A 15,638-nucleotide genomic window follows, 5' to 3' on the forward strand; every position below is an offset into this window, starting at 1 on the left:
TAAAGCACCAGGACTGGACAGCCTACCGCTTGAATTTTATGCCACCTACTCTGAAATTTTGACCCCTAAACTCCATAACCTCTATGAATCCATATTTGACATGGGAATCCTACCCCCCTCTATGAGAGAAGCTCAAATAGTAGTAATTCCCAAGCCCCGGAAGGACCCAAACTATCCGGAATCATATAGACCTATCCCCCTACTACAGGTCGACATTAAAATACTGGCTAAGATTATTGCCGCCCGCCTTAACCCGGTCATTCTTTCACTGATCCACCCTGACCAGACTGGCTTTATGCCAGGAAAAAACACTGCCATGAATATCCGCCGCTTACTCATGAACATCCAGGGATCCCATGATGAAGTCGGCTCGCAGGTCGTGGTGGCCCTAGATGCTGCCAAGGCCCTCGACTCCGTGGAGTGGAACTACCTGTGGGAATGCCTCTTGGGATTTGGATTTGGCCCCAACTTTATTCAATGGGTCCAACTCCTGTATCAATCCCCAAGGGCCAAGGTGTTTGTGAATGGTTGGCTCTCTGACCGGTTCCCGCTGGAGAGAGGGACTCGACAAGGCTGCTCCTTTCTCCCATGCTGTATGCGTTGGCTGTGGAACCACTGGCTATTATGGTTCGCGCAGACACCAGAATCCGTGGCCTTAGGATAGGGAATCTGGAAGAAAAGATCGGGATGTATGCTGACGATACACTCCTATACTTAGCCGATTCGGGTCCCTCCCTTCTTGCAGCCCTTCACACCATAGACTGTATTGGTAGTCACTCGGGTCTGAGTGTCAACTGGTCTAAATCCCAGATCCTCCTGCTTGATCATTTCCCCTTGTACCCACACCCTCCCCTGAATCTCCCTAGGGTCTCTGTGACCAAGTATCTAGGAGTGCAGGTCACTAGATCGCTGACAGACTATGTACCCCTAAACATTGAACCCCTTTACACCCTGATCAAGAACAAGACACAAACCTGGGCCAGACTACCTCTGGGTGTTATGGGACACATCAGTCTGGTCAAAATTATACCTAATATACTTTATTTGGTGTGGCATGCACCCCTGTATATACCACAAAAGTTTTTCAAAACAATTGAATCAATTCTTAATTCATTTGTATGGGGTCACAGCAGACACAAATTGTCTTGGAGAATTCTGAAGAACCCAGTGACATTGGTAGGGGCTGCTCTTCCAGAATTCCAGGATTATTATCTTGCCTCCCAATTGTCCCATTTTTATCATTTTGACAAGAGCGAGCTACCAAGATACCAGACATTACTTTGTAAACTCCCTGACGACCCAGCCCATACCCCACTCCAGTCAGTCCTTAGGGCCACATTGCCAAGACGTTCCCCCCATCACAAAGCATGCTGACACACCACCGGAGGATATGGCGGACAGCCCTAAAAAAACTTGGGACCCCGCAGGTCCACTCTTATACTCCTCTCTGGTTCAACACTCATTTGCCCGAACTGTTGTCCGTCCCAGGCCCCGTAGCTTGGATACGTTACGGGATCCTGTACATGCACCAAATTATGACTAACACTGGGCTCAAATCATTTCAAACGCTAAAGGAAGAATTCTCACTCCCTAACCATCTCTTCTTCAGATACTTACAGCTCCGACATGCTTTACAGACTCAATTCGCCGGTTCCAACCCAACTCTGACAGTCCCTCCTATAGTTGACATAATCACAGGTGCTGAGCCAACCAAGTTGATTTCCACCCTCTACTCCACCATCCGTCTCCCAGGCACCGTGGCATTGGCTTATGTTGCTAAGACCAGATGGGAGGTGGATGTTGGATTCATTGAGGATAAGCAGTGGGATGAAGTTTTGGGGGATGTGAAGAGAGTCCCCCCCAGGCTGTCGGACCGCCTCACATAGTTGTACATCATACATAGGACATACCTGACTCCCCAGAGGATAGCACGGTTCAAACCCATGTATAATCCAGGATGCCGCTTATGCGACCACACCCCAGGCTCCTTTCATCACCTTATATGGTCCTGTCCGGTTATCCAAACATACTGGATACAGGTGATTCACTTTCTCCATGATCAGATGGGCTCTCCTGCTAGCCTTGACCCAAAGATGTGCCTGCTTGGTCTGTTGCCAGATTTAGACACTGACAAACCCCTTTGCACCTTTTTACATGAAACGCTTTTCCTAGCGATAAAAGTGATTGCTCGTGGCTGGATGCAGGCCCTTCCCCCCACAGTCCAACGCTGGAAGAAAGAGATTAACAATACCCTCCCGTATAAGAAATTGATCTATGCACATAGAGGATGTCCACTTAAATATGAGCATATCTGGAGTAGATGGTTGGGGGATGGGGAGACATGTACTTGAAACATTGCTATATTGATCCCTTTCTCCCCTCCCCCCTCTGCTTTTCCCTTTCTGTGCTTCTTCCACCCCATGGGCTTCCTCTTATTATGTTCCCTTCCCCCTCCCCCTTTTTTTTCTTTCTCTATCTGCTCCCCCTTCCCCGGTTGACACAAAATGGCTTTATAATGACTTTACCCATGATAAGTATCTAACCCTATACAGCGCAGCTAACCCAATGCACTCATGTATGCAATACTGCTTTGGCCAGGTTGGCCCATGTTACTTGTTGTACCGTATGTATGCCTACTATGTCTGCCTTTTTCTCTGTTTCCTTCTCCTTTCAATAAAGTTTGTTTTTTGATGAAAAAAAACCCATCCATGCCCAAGAACAAAAATCTAAAATATTGCAGCCTACCATGCACTAGATGTGGTGGATGCATTTTTTTTTTAAGGCTTAGTACATTAAAAAAAAGTTTTTTACTATTTTAAATAGATTTTTTAAACTAACGTTTAAGAGGGAGGGGGGAGGAGGTAGGTAAGACGAACAAAAATGTGTGAAGTTCTACTTCTCTAAAGTGGAAGTAAACCCTCCTATCATTTTCAGCCAAGGAAGCTGCCATCTTGACCTCAGTTTAATCTTCAACTGCCATGATGTTGCACATGTGATCAGTTATGACACCGGCCATTGGATGGTTTGACAGTTTGGTTCAAGAGTAACTGTACTTGTTTTTTGAAACTGTTAAATTAATGGGCGTATTTCTGCTTTAAGTAACTGAAAAGCTCATAGTAATTTCTCATGCATGTTATACTGTGTGTGTGTATATATATATATATATATATATATATATATATATATATATATATATATATATATATTACACACACACAGATGCATCTCATGAAATTAGAATATCATCAAAATGTTAATTTATTTCAGTATTTCAATTCAAAAAGTTAAAAGTGCATGTTTTATACAGATGCGTTACACGAGTGATATGTTTCAAGCATTTCTTTCTTTTAATTTTGATGATTATGGCTTTTACAGCTAGTAAAAACCCCAAATTCAGTATCTTAGAAAATGTGAATATTACATAAGATAAGGGCTGCACTGACTTTGGACTTGATAAAACACAGTGGACCAATGCCAGCAGATGACATGGCTCCCCAAATCATCACTGACTGTGGAAAATGTTGCATTTCATATGGCAATCAAAATCCCAGAGTCTGGAGGAAGAGTGGAGAGGTACAGAATCCAAGTTGCATAAGGTCCGGTGTGAAGTTTCCACTTCAGGGAGCCATACCATCTGCAGGTTTTGGTCCTCTGTGTTTTATCAAGTCCAAAGTCAGTCAGCCCTTATTGTTTATAATATTCTAATTTTATGAGATGTATAAATATCTCCTTAACAAAATATAAGTATCAAAGGGGTTGTTAACCTTTTTTTTTCTAAAATAACAAACAGGTCATACATACCTCCACTGTGCAGTTCATTTTGTACAGAGTGGCCCAAATCCTCCTCTTTTGTGAAGCTTGAGAAAGGAACGCAGCTATTCCTCCACCAAGTTTCAGAAAGGAACGTGGCTATTCCTCCACCAATAGCCTGCCAGTTCTGAAACGTGTTGTATGTTTGTGACGTCATTGCCAGGCACCGTGCTGTGTTTTCTCTCCAAGCCTCATTCTGATCATCACCAAGCCGTGTCCCTCTCCACATAGAGGCGGACCAACATTGTGACAACACGGTGCGGCCAGCCTTTTGACACTGGCATCTGTTTTTCTCCCCCACTGCTTATTTCCGGAACTCTTATCCCTGGACTATGCCCCAGTACACCAGACTGGATATGTACAAGCCTGCATACGCCTATGCTGGGCCATAATGTAGTATAGCTTTCATCATTGGTAGAAATTTTTGTAAATCATCCCCACTATGTCCAGGCCAGGCCTAGGGCTGTCATTTGATCCATGAGAAACCAAATGGGAGATTTTGAAGCCTGTGTGCAGAGACTTGAACATTCATATAAGCAAGAGATGTCAGAGCTGTGCAGAGATGTCACAAACAGGCTGGAGGAAGTGTAACACAGTGTAGAGGAGACTGTCTGCACACTACAATCGCATGAAGCCATTCTACATGAGCATACCCTGCAGATTCAACAAATTATGTACCACCAAGATGACCAAGAAAACAGGGCCAGACACAACAATACACGCATCCGCGGCCTCCCAGAATCTGTTGAGACCAAAGACCTGGCCCCTGCTGTCATAGCAATGTTTAATGAACTACTCCAAAAAGACAAAGATGCCCCTCTGGAGCTTGATCGTGGGCACAGGGCCCTAGGCCATGAAAATCCAAACCTGGAACACCCCAGAGATGCGATTTTCAGAGTGCACTTCACGATTAAGGCTGACATATTGCAAGCTGCACGCACACAAGACGCCATATACTTTAATGGCACACAGATTTCCTTACTTCCAGATCTCTCCAAACTGACCCTGGACAAGCGTTGTTTGCTGAAACCACTCACTGGAGCTCTGCAAGCAAATAATATTAAATACCGCTGGGGTTTCCCGTTTAACCTTTTGGCCTCCCATGACATTCCGCACATTGGGTGACCTACCAAAATTCTTCGGGACATTCGAGCTTCCACAAATCCTTATTTCGGATTAGCCACTTCATGCAGCCACCCCTGGACTCCCTATCACCACCAGTTGGCAGAAAAAATCCAAGAACAACAAACATGGAAGCCTCCAAGTCGACAGCTGGATGAACCTCCACTGCCTGCATGACTGCATGACTAACAAATTTTCTCTTCACAGATACATTTAATCCCAATTACTATTTATTATTATTTTTTACCTGTTCTCTACCATTACATTATATTACTGCAGGTAAGAGGGCTAGGTTCATAGGTGTTGCTCCCTCTCTTTCCTATATCAATTGATTTTAAACCATTATTAACTTTTTGCATACAATTCATTGTAGATATTCCCAACCAGCTGCTCCTGATGAGTGGATATAAGTCCACGAAACGCGTCGAGATTTTACCCTTGCTGCTATATCACAGTATCCATAGTTTATACCATGGGTTCTATTAAAGGGTGGAGACATTGATTTATTTATTATTTATTTATTTTTTATTATAATATGTTCATCATGGTCATGTCGATTCTGGGTGTACTGCTGCTATTTATTTTTACTATGTGATATATTATTTATTATGTTATTATACCTATTATTATTATTATTATTATGATATATTGTTTGATATAAAATTATGTTGTGAGATATTATACGAATCATATTTTATTTATTATACTATTGATTTAATTTAATTACATAGTAATATATTGTATTTGTATCAATTATTTCTTATTGTTTACCGATTGATTTCAATTAAATACTCAATGAATTATTGCTTTATGCCCATTATTGTCACCTCAGAACACTATTTATATTATAATTAATGTCTCAGCCAACCCTGAGTGTTGTATTTCATATAAAGTCCCCTTGTCCCCCATGTCCCCCAGCTTTTTTCCCCCTTGTGCATTACATGATCTACACGATAATTAATGCATATTCTCCAAATCAGGATCAACTGCAGTTCCTCTCCTCTGTGACGTGGTGCCTGAAGTGATTCGGCACAACCAACATAATCCTGGGAGGTGATCTCAATGCCGCCTTGATACCTTGCCTAGACACCTCGACTGGTGAGTCATCAGTCTCCCTGGCCTCTCTGACCAAAATTCAATCACTTCTCTCTAACTTATCACTAGTAGACGCGTGGAGAATACTACATCCTACAACTAAAGACTACATGTATTACTCCCCCGCACACTCATCTTACAGTAGGCTAGACTACATTTTCATTTCTCAATCCTTGATGGATTAATCCCCCACCACTTCCATAGGCCTCACCTTATGGTCGGACCATGCACCCATACACATGAATTTGGGAAACATCCCCACACATTGGAAGAGATCCTCTTGGAGGTTGAACGACAAACTTTTACATGACTCTGCACCCAAGACATCATACAGACAATCAAAAACTTTGTAAAAGATCACACACATGATGACATCAACCCACTTACAAATTGGGAAGCACTTAAATGTGTTCTCAGGGGCAAATTCATACAACACGGCTCCCAAATTAAATGAGCACACATGGCAGACATAACACGCCTTCTGAACACCATAGCCTCCCTGGAAGACTCCCATAAATGAACCCCTGACGCCACTGTACAACTAGAGCTAACCAACATTAGAAGAGACCTCCTCAGAATTTTTGCAGAATGCTCTACCCTGGCGAGAGATAAAGGGTGATTTGTCCACTACTCTCAAGCTAATAAGTGCAACAGACACTTCACAAATACACTCCAACCAGGACAAATGCAGAAACCTATCCCTTTCATCAATTCCTCTACAAAAGGCAAAATACTGACCAATGCAGCTATAGCCGAAGAATTCCGCCAATACTACTCCCCCTTATACAATCTCACCCCCAGGTACAACCAGTCTCACCCCATGCAAGTAAACTGACACAAGACTTACTTTCATATATCTAGGAAACTGCATTGCCAACCATTTCAGCCTCTGACACGGAGGAATTAGATTCCTCCCTGTCCGAGGCTGAATTTCAACTTGCCATAAAAAATCTTAAGAATGGTAAGAGCCCTGGTTCTGACAGGCTCACCCCAAGTTTCTGCAAAACATTTCCACTCATGCTGGCTCCCCCCTTGGCAAAAGCATTTAATGCCATAGACGGGACCCTCACCCCCTTTCCTACCCTGCTCCAAGTCCAAATAGTAGTTATCCTGAAGCCTGGTAAGGACCCCTCTTTATGCTCCAATTACAGACCAATATCCCTTCTAAATATAGATTTAAAACTATTCTCCAAAATGTTATCAAATCACCTTTCACCTCTATTACCTGAGACAATACTTAGAGACCAAGTAGGTTTTTCCCTGGATGCAAAGCTTATAACCTTATAGCTTATGCTCAACACAACCACATACTGACCTGCCTTATCTCCTGTGATGCAGAGAAGGCCTTTGACAGGGTCAGCTGGCCCTTTCTCCAAACCACCCTCTCCCAGATAGGAGTAGGCCCAAACATGCTCTCATGTATTATGTCCCTGTACTCCAAACCCTCCACCACAATCTTAGTAAACGCAACCCAATCGGAAAAGCTCACGATCACCAACGGCACCAGGCAGGGCTGCCCCCTTTCCCCACTCCTGTTGGCCGTGGTAATTGAACACCTAGCCCAAGCCATTAGAGCAAATCCAAACATCCATGGTATACAAACCCCCCCCGCTCAATGTAAACTCTCCCTGTATGCGGATGACCTTCTCCTCTACGTGACTCAACACCATATCAGCATTCCATCCATACTTGCAGCGATCCACTTCAGCAATTATAAGCTGAACATCTCCAAAACTGAAGCACTGAACCTCTCTTTAACACAATCTACCCTCTCCTCTCTAAAAAACTATTTCTCCTTTCAATGGCAAACAAAATCCATATCATACCTTGGAACAGCTATCACAATGCATATAACAGATATATATGCACTGAACTTTAGCCCTTTACTTACAAAACTTAGACACCTCTCAGAAGGCAGAATGAACCTTCCAGTGTCAAGCTTTGGTCGCATGTAGACGCTAAAAATGGACATACTCCCCAAACGGTTGTATTTATTTCAAGCCCTACCGATTACTCTGCCATCCGCTTTCTTCCGCACTCTTCGATCCATGGCCATCAAAATTGTATGGAAGGGTAACCACCCAAGACTGAAACATAAGCTCTCCTGCACCCCCACTTCTAAAGGCGGGACTGGCCTTCCAGATTTTGAGCTCTATCACACATCGGCAGTGGTCTCCTGAGGTCTGGAGTGGTTCCCCTGTCCTCTGATCAAAGCCTCCACTTTGGTGGAACAAGATTTGTCTACCTTCGTGCACTTCTCTGGGGTCACAACCAAACCTACAAATCTATTCCAACACTGTCCCCCCTCACGAAGGATGCCTTAGCAATCTGGTACCGCAGAAAAGAGAACTACTCATTATGCACAGAACCGAGCCCACTCACCCGGCTATTTGACAACCCAGCTCTCCCAGAGGACAGGTCAACCCAAACTATAGACAATTATAACAGAATCTCCTGGCCTACAGCAAAACAATTTACCCTGGGTACCTATGTGACGAACCATACTACTACACCCTCCCACATAACATGGCTCACTCGTTTACATTTGTCCTCCTGCTGTAAGAAACTTCATGACTCCAAACAGATTCACAGACCCCTGACTAGCTTTGAGCAATTATGCACAATCTCAGAAACCCCCAGACGCACCCTTTCACTGATTTACAAAATGATACTAGACCATACTCATAGTACTCTACCCAAATACACGAAAGCTTAGTCGGAAGAGCTTGGGAGAGACATATCAGAGGCGGAGTGGAGTAAAGCCTTTCTCTTTAAGCACAAATCATCTATCTTTAGTTACACTCAGGAGAAAACTACAAGCTGTTATCTAGATGGTATCGTGTGCCAACTGACCTCAAGATCATGTTCCCATCGGCCACCAACATCTGTTGGAGATGTAATTCTGCAAAAGGTATGTACAACCTGATGGGAATACGATGAGATCCAACTGTTTTGGGCGCAAATCTTCCAAATTCATACTGAAATATACAACAAACCACTCATTCCCTCTCCTTCCATTGCCCTCCTCTCCATACTACCATACTCCATACTCCATACTACATACTACATATTGTTAAATCTCAAAAGCACAACCTCCTAAAATTTTTCCTCAGTGCAGGTCGGCAACTAATTCCTAGACACTGGAAATCTACCCCCTCCCCATCTCTTATAGAATGGGTGAGAGAGATAAACGACATCATGCTAATGGAGGAGATGCAAGCCAAATCTCTAGATAAACAAGCACAATTTTCCTTTAACTGGAGTATCTTGAGGCATTACTCTATCTCAGATAAACTGAAGCACAGACTCTCAATGGCAAGCACACCTTGAGACACTAACTAACCTCAAAATTGTGTTCCCACTCCCTGGACTGGCAACACCTCAGTAGAATGAGGCTCGCTGTCTCCCCCTCCCTCCCCCTCCTATCTCTATAACCTTCCTTTTCCTTAACTAATCTGCCCCCCCCCCCCCTTCTTCTATCGCTTCTATCCTTTTCCTACAGGTATATTTCCAGCTATGAATAGCCATACTACGAAATCACTTGTATTCAGGCTCTCAAATATGATCACTTAAATTGGTCATGGGACTTGAAAGTACACATGCACCTTTGTACAGACAAACTCCCAATGTTCCTCTCAAACACTTTGATTTCCTTGGCCTCTGGGCACAGCAGGTTCCCATAGGGGCACCCAAGCCAATGGAAATTGCACTTACACGACTGTCAGTACATTGTTTGAAATCCTACCTCAATGATGCAGCCTCAGGTTACCTATATAAATGACATAGAATGTACTATATATAATTTTTGTATAATTCAAATATGTTATACCAGAACGCCTTATGTTAGGCACCTGGCCCTGTTCTTGTTTCTTTCTGTTTAAATTTATTTTGAAAACAAAAACAACAACTTATTGAACCCAAACTTTTGGGTACCAGTTAAAGTAGTGCAGTGCCAAATAGCAAGAAATGCCCTGTTCATGAAGGGGGTAAAACCTTCCGGAGCTTAAGTGGTTAAGGTAACTTTATACAGTAATGTATTGTCGAAAGCATACTGTAAAGAATTTAGTGTTTACATACACTTTATTCAGTTTCAAAATCTTGGAAGCATACCTAAAAATCCTTGAGATAGAGAATTTAATTTTACCGAAATACTCTTTATTGGTCATCTGATAACTTCTAGTCTGCTCAGTTGTCACTAATGATGCTCATTATGGCCAGCTTAGATAAAAACTTGTTAAAAATGCTCATACAATCAATTTCCCAGTTAAATCATGGTTGTCAGTGTTGGAATAACAACATTTAAACAAAAGAGTGCACTCCTTCTCTGTGAAATGGGTTCAAGTGTGGAGATCATAAAACCACTAACTAAACATATGCTGATATTTTAAAGCACTATTTAAAGCACAGTCGTATTTAATAAAAAATGCAATTACTTGAATGCTTTATTAACTATGCTTTCAATGCATGCAGGGTGTCTTCCCATCTGGTAATCCTTTAATTGGCAATTACTGAAGCACCTTGCTGTTAGTGGCTTATAGTAATGTATTTTGGTCTGTCTGCAAATCAAGGCTTTATTTTCAATAAATAAGTGACCCATGCTGCAAAGATGTGTAAGAAAAAACTTAATGAACAAAGTATAAAACACTAATTCACAATATTCGCATAACTAGCAAATGTACAATGGGGACGGAAAGTATTCAGACCCCCTTAAATTTTTCACTCTTTGTTATATTGAAGCCATTTGCTAAAAACATTTAAGTTCATTTTTTTTCCTCATTAATGTACACACAGCACCCCATATTGACAGAATAACACATAATTGTTCACATTTTTGCAGATTTATTAAAAAACAAAAACTGAAATATCACATTGTCCTAAGTATTCAGACCCTTTGCTGTGACACTCATATATTTAACTCAGGTGCTGTCCATTTCTTCTGATCATCCTTGAGATGGTTCTACACCTTCATTTGAGTCCAGCTGTACTTGATTATACTGATTGGACTTGATTAGGAAAGCCACACACCTGTCTATATAAGACCTTACAGCTCATTGTGTATGTCAGAGCAAATGAGAATCATGAGGTCAAAGGAACTGCCTGAAGAGCTCAGAGACAGAATTGTGGCAAGGTACAGATTTGGCCAAGGTTACAAAAAATTTCTTCTGCACTTAAGGGTCCTAAGAGCACAGTGGCCTCCATAATCCTTAAATGGAAGTCGTTTGGCAGCACATGAACCCTTCCTAGAGCTGGCCGTCCGGTCAAATTGAGCTATCAGGGGAGAAGAGCCTTGGTGAGAGAGGTAAAGAAGAACCCAAAGATCACTGAGGCTGAGCTCCAGAGAGGCAGTCGGGAGATGGGAGAAAGTTGTAGAGAGTCAACCATCACTGCAGCCCTCCACCAGTCAGGGCTTTATGGCAGAGTGGCCCGACGGACGCCTCCCCTCAGTGCAAGGCACATGAAAGCCTGCATGGAGTTTTCTAGAAAATACCTGAAGAACTCCAAGATGGTGAGAAATAGGATTCTCTGGTCTGATGAGACCAAGATAGCTAACTTTTTGGCTTTAATTCTAAGCGGTATGTGTGGAGAAAACCAGGCACTGCTCATCACCTGTCCAATACAGTCCTAACAGTGAAACATGGTGGTGACAGCATCATGTTGAAGGGGTGTTTTTCAGCTGCAGGGACTAGTTGTAATCGAGGGAAAGATGAATGCAGCCAAGTATAGGGATATGCTGGATGAAAACCTTCTCCAGAGTGCTCAGGACCTCAGACGTTGTTTCACCCAGCTGTGCCAGTCTGCTGCAGTAAACAGCCATACCACAACCACTTTAACATACAGGTAAGCCTAGATTAAGGCTTACCTGTAGGTGCCAGAAATATCTCCCAAACCAAAAAGGTTTAGGAGATATTTGCAAAACTAGCTGCACCAATGTCTATGGCGCATGCGCTGTAGACATCGGGCGCAGGCGCACTGAGCGTGCCGTTTCTAATGGCGATCATGCCGTTAGTGACGGCACCAGCGCGAATGCTTGGGAGTGATGTCATCACGGCTCCGGCCAGTCAAAGCGCCGGATCCGTGATACCCGGAAGTCACTCCAGGATAGATGACGGCATCAGAGGAGGGGAACGAGGACCGCTTAGGGGGCTTTGATCTCAGGTAAGTAATTCATAATGAGCTAGTATGCTATGCATACTATGCATAGTATGCTAGCTCATTATGCCTTTGTCTTGCAGGGGTTATTTTTATTTTTTTTATTGCTGAAGCTTTACTTAATCTTTAAATTTTGATATCACTATTTAGTCACAATTTAATAACGATAAAACTCACAAATTCGAAAAGACAGCTCTACTTACTGACAACCCCATGGTCTTCTTGGAACTGTAGTCCTTTTGCTCGAAGTACTACTGCTGTCAAACGTCCAAGGTAGTCATTGTAGCTTAGAGAGAACTGTATGTCTCCATATTCGGATGGTGGCTGGTAAAAAAGGTAAAAAGACATAATTGATTATTACCAAGATAGGAACACAGAATGTCCACTAACTGTAAGTTAGTTTCCTGCAACATAGTTACTTAAAGCAGTATTAACCCAAAAGCAAACCTTTATTATATCACAGCTTAGTAGAAAAAGATACCTCACAAGAATTACTTCTTTGGTCAATGGTGGATTTTAAAGGCACAACGTGAGATGCATACATTTATATAAAAGAAACATTTTATTTAACACATATTGAAAACTAGTTTATTAAAAGGCTTCAGAGATAGCCAAATTCATGGGGAATATCCCCTGCAAATGCACCACTCAAAGAAATACAGGACATGCAGTGAATGACCATAAACGCCAGATGGTATATGAATTATTCATATCATCCAAGTAGTCTTGTTCAATTTTACAATAAATGTCAGAAATCGGTGGAATTCCAAAGAACCAGTCTGGGGAGTGGACAAAAGGGACCTAGGTGTAACCAGCCCAAAGGGAGAGCAGAGACATACAGAGGTGGAAAAAGGCCCTATAGGGTGAAACCAATAGGGAACCAGGGACATTATTCTAAGGGTATTTACTGTAGTTCAAAACAAAAAGGTAATATGTGGTAAATCATAAAAAACTTACACAAATACTTTGCTGGTGTCTTAACCTACAAACAACCTGCATTGTAGAATAGGGATCAGGATGAAACAAGGGAGGAGAACCAGCCTTAATGATGCTTATAGCCCAACTAAAAAGAAGGGACCGAAGAGCCAGCTACTAATCTGTATTTAAACAAATATATAAAACAACTAAATCCATCATAGATAAGTAACGCTCACATGAAAAGAGGGGAGGGCTTTTAAAGTTAATTTAACTCCTGGTATACAACTTCTTTTATATATGGACTGTGCAGTCTACTGAGCATTAGAGTATGATCTATGATCAAGCAAACAAAACCATAAACGTATAGATCTACACAAAATGGCTCTAGTTAAGAGTGAAAAAGGCATATGTAATACACAATCTCTCACCTTGCACACAATAAAAGGATATTCAATGTGGCCCAAATTTTCACAGATTTTCCTCACACATCATATCTCCCAAAATTAGAATACCATCCAGAGAGGAAAATATATCAGTGAAGCCAGCACTAAGATGGTAAAATGGCCTACAGAGCCCATAGACCAGCCATCGTCATGTTGTTTACCCTGTATGTTGCCTCCTCCTGTAAAGCCACTGCCATGTGTCTGTTATCCCCAGGGAGGCTGCCTGATATACCCCCACCATGCCAATCAAGTCCATTCTAAACATGGCTCCGGCTGATGATGTCACAATGCAGCAGCGCTGCCCAATGATACCATGACATGGCATGCCCCAACCAGTCGCATATCGCAGGTCTGTATGTGGAAGCGAAGCCGCATGGACACAAGGACTGTGCCAGAAGAAAAATCTCCCAGAGGCACATTAGCCCATGGCAAACTGGCACCGCCCCTAGGACCCACCAACACATAGGAGGGACGAACCAAAGGAGTAGCACGCCATGCTGCTACCCTGTTTCCCCTAAAATAAGACCTAGCGTGATTGTCGGTGTTGGCTGCAATATAAGCCCTACCACCCAAATAAGCCCTACTCTGTTTCCTCAAAAATAAGCCCTACCCTGAAAAGAAGACCTACAATGACTTTAACTAGGGCTTATTTGGGGGGTAGGGCTTTTATTGCAGCTATCACCGACAATCACACTAGGTCTTATTTTAGGGGAAACAGGGTAGCACAAACAATCCTCTAGCAACATAGGGAGTGTTTAGGACACATATGTTTGCCTATGAGACTAATGGGATCCCACCAATGCAACCATCAAAATCGTAGTCCCCTTTGTCAACCCCCCAGACTAGTTCTTTGGAATTCCACAATTACCGGCATTAGTTGTTGTTCCCTCAAAAGCATATGGTCTTGAAGAAGCTACAAATTAGGTGAAACACGTCGACCATTCAGAACTGGGCAAGATTACTTGGATAATATTGATAATTGATATACGATCTGGTGCTAATGGTCATTTATGTCCTGTATTTCATACATTTGCAGGGGATTTTAATACACAATTTTTAATATGTGTTAAATAAAATGTTTTTTTTATATAAATGTATGTGTCTCCTGTTGTGCCTTTAAAAACCACCATTGACTACACAAGTAATTCTTGTGAGACATCTTTTTTTGCTATTGTTTATTGGATGTGGTACTTTTTTGAAAGCTATTTTGCTTTATTGCTGCTTACCATTCATTAGATGTGATGGCTGTATTAGTTCCCGTTTTTAGGTTTTATCGCTCCTGTTCTCTTCTGACAATCCAGCCAGTAAAACTGTTTTTCAACAGAAAAGCTCTTTTGCAGTTACAGGGATGAGACAGACCAATTAGGACTGGCGGGGGTGTGTAAAATGATCAGCTATTATTTATTTATGTACAACCTTTTATCCCAAAAGGAAAAATTTTTTTTGCTGTAACCGATTTATAAAGTATTACCTGGAGTTTGACTTAAATTTGTTCCTGTGGGGGTAGGTGCAGTGTGGTGCGGTGTCAGAAAAGCTCCAGTTGCAGAAAATGGAAATGTATTGTAACTTAAATTAGGCAATTCACAACAAGCCCAGCAGGAAGACACCTGACTGGGAACACTCACAGGATATATCAACAATGAGTAGTGGCAGAAGGTCTTAGGTGTGCCAACAGTGCAGTCTGAAGAAGTTAATGGTGGCTTGGCAGGTCCGAACCCAAATGGGGAGGCTACCAGGAAGGATGGCGTATCCCCGTGCTTTTCCTACTCATCTGGAACCCCTCCCTGATGCTAAGTACTGTACTTGTCAGACAGGTGACCTGTGCCTATTCTAGCAACACGTGAAATGCACACCAAGCCTGGGAACCAGGGTCCAAAATGGACTCGCCTGACCCAGGAAGGCCACCAAAGTCACATGGGGCGCCGGCATCCAATCAGACCAAGAAATCGATAGAGGAACTAGGTTCCTCTCAACTTCCTACTCCACCTGCATTGCCACTGTGGATGAGCGCCACCTGCAGTGGAGACAATAGACTGCACCTGTCTTCAATTGTATAAAAATCTGCTAGTCCATCTAACACTCCCCTCCCCAAAACTGACA

At 42.6% G+C, this 15,638-nt stretch overlaps 1 protein-coding gene across 2 annotated transcripts in view; it reads right to left on the bottom strand.

The window, feature by feature from the left end:
• LOC143930510 (synaptotagmin-15-like) overlaps positions 1 to 15,638 on the bottom strand; it is a 218,436-nt gene that overhangs the window by 61,920 nt on the left and 140,878 nt on the right. For both annotated transcript variants that reach the window (XM_077454866.1, XM_077454865.1), the window contains one exon: positions 12,381 to 12,501. In XM_077454866.1, the coding sequence (XP_077310992.1) occupies positions 12,381 to 12,501 (121 nt within the window). The remainder of the gene's footprint in view (positions 1 to 12,380; positions 12,502 to 15,638) is intronic.

The sequence above is a fragment of the Lithobates pipiens genome, unplaced genomic scaffold, assembly GCF_037356315.1.
Source record: "Lithobates pipiens isolate NorthernLeopardFrog02 unplaced genomic scaffold, aLitPip1_a1.2 Scaffold_25, whole genome shotgun sequence".
Lineage (NCBI taxonomy): Eukaryota > Metazoa > Chordata > Amphibia > Anura > Ranidae > Lithobates > Lithobates pipiens.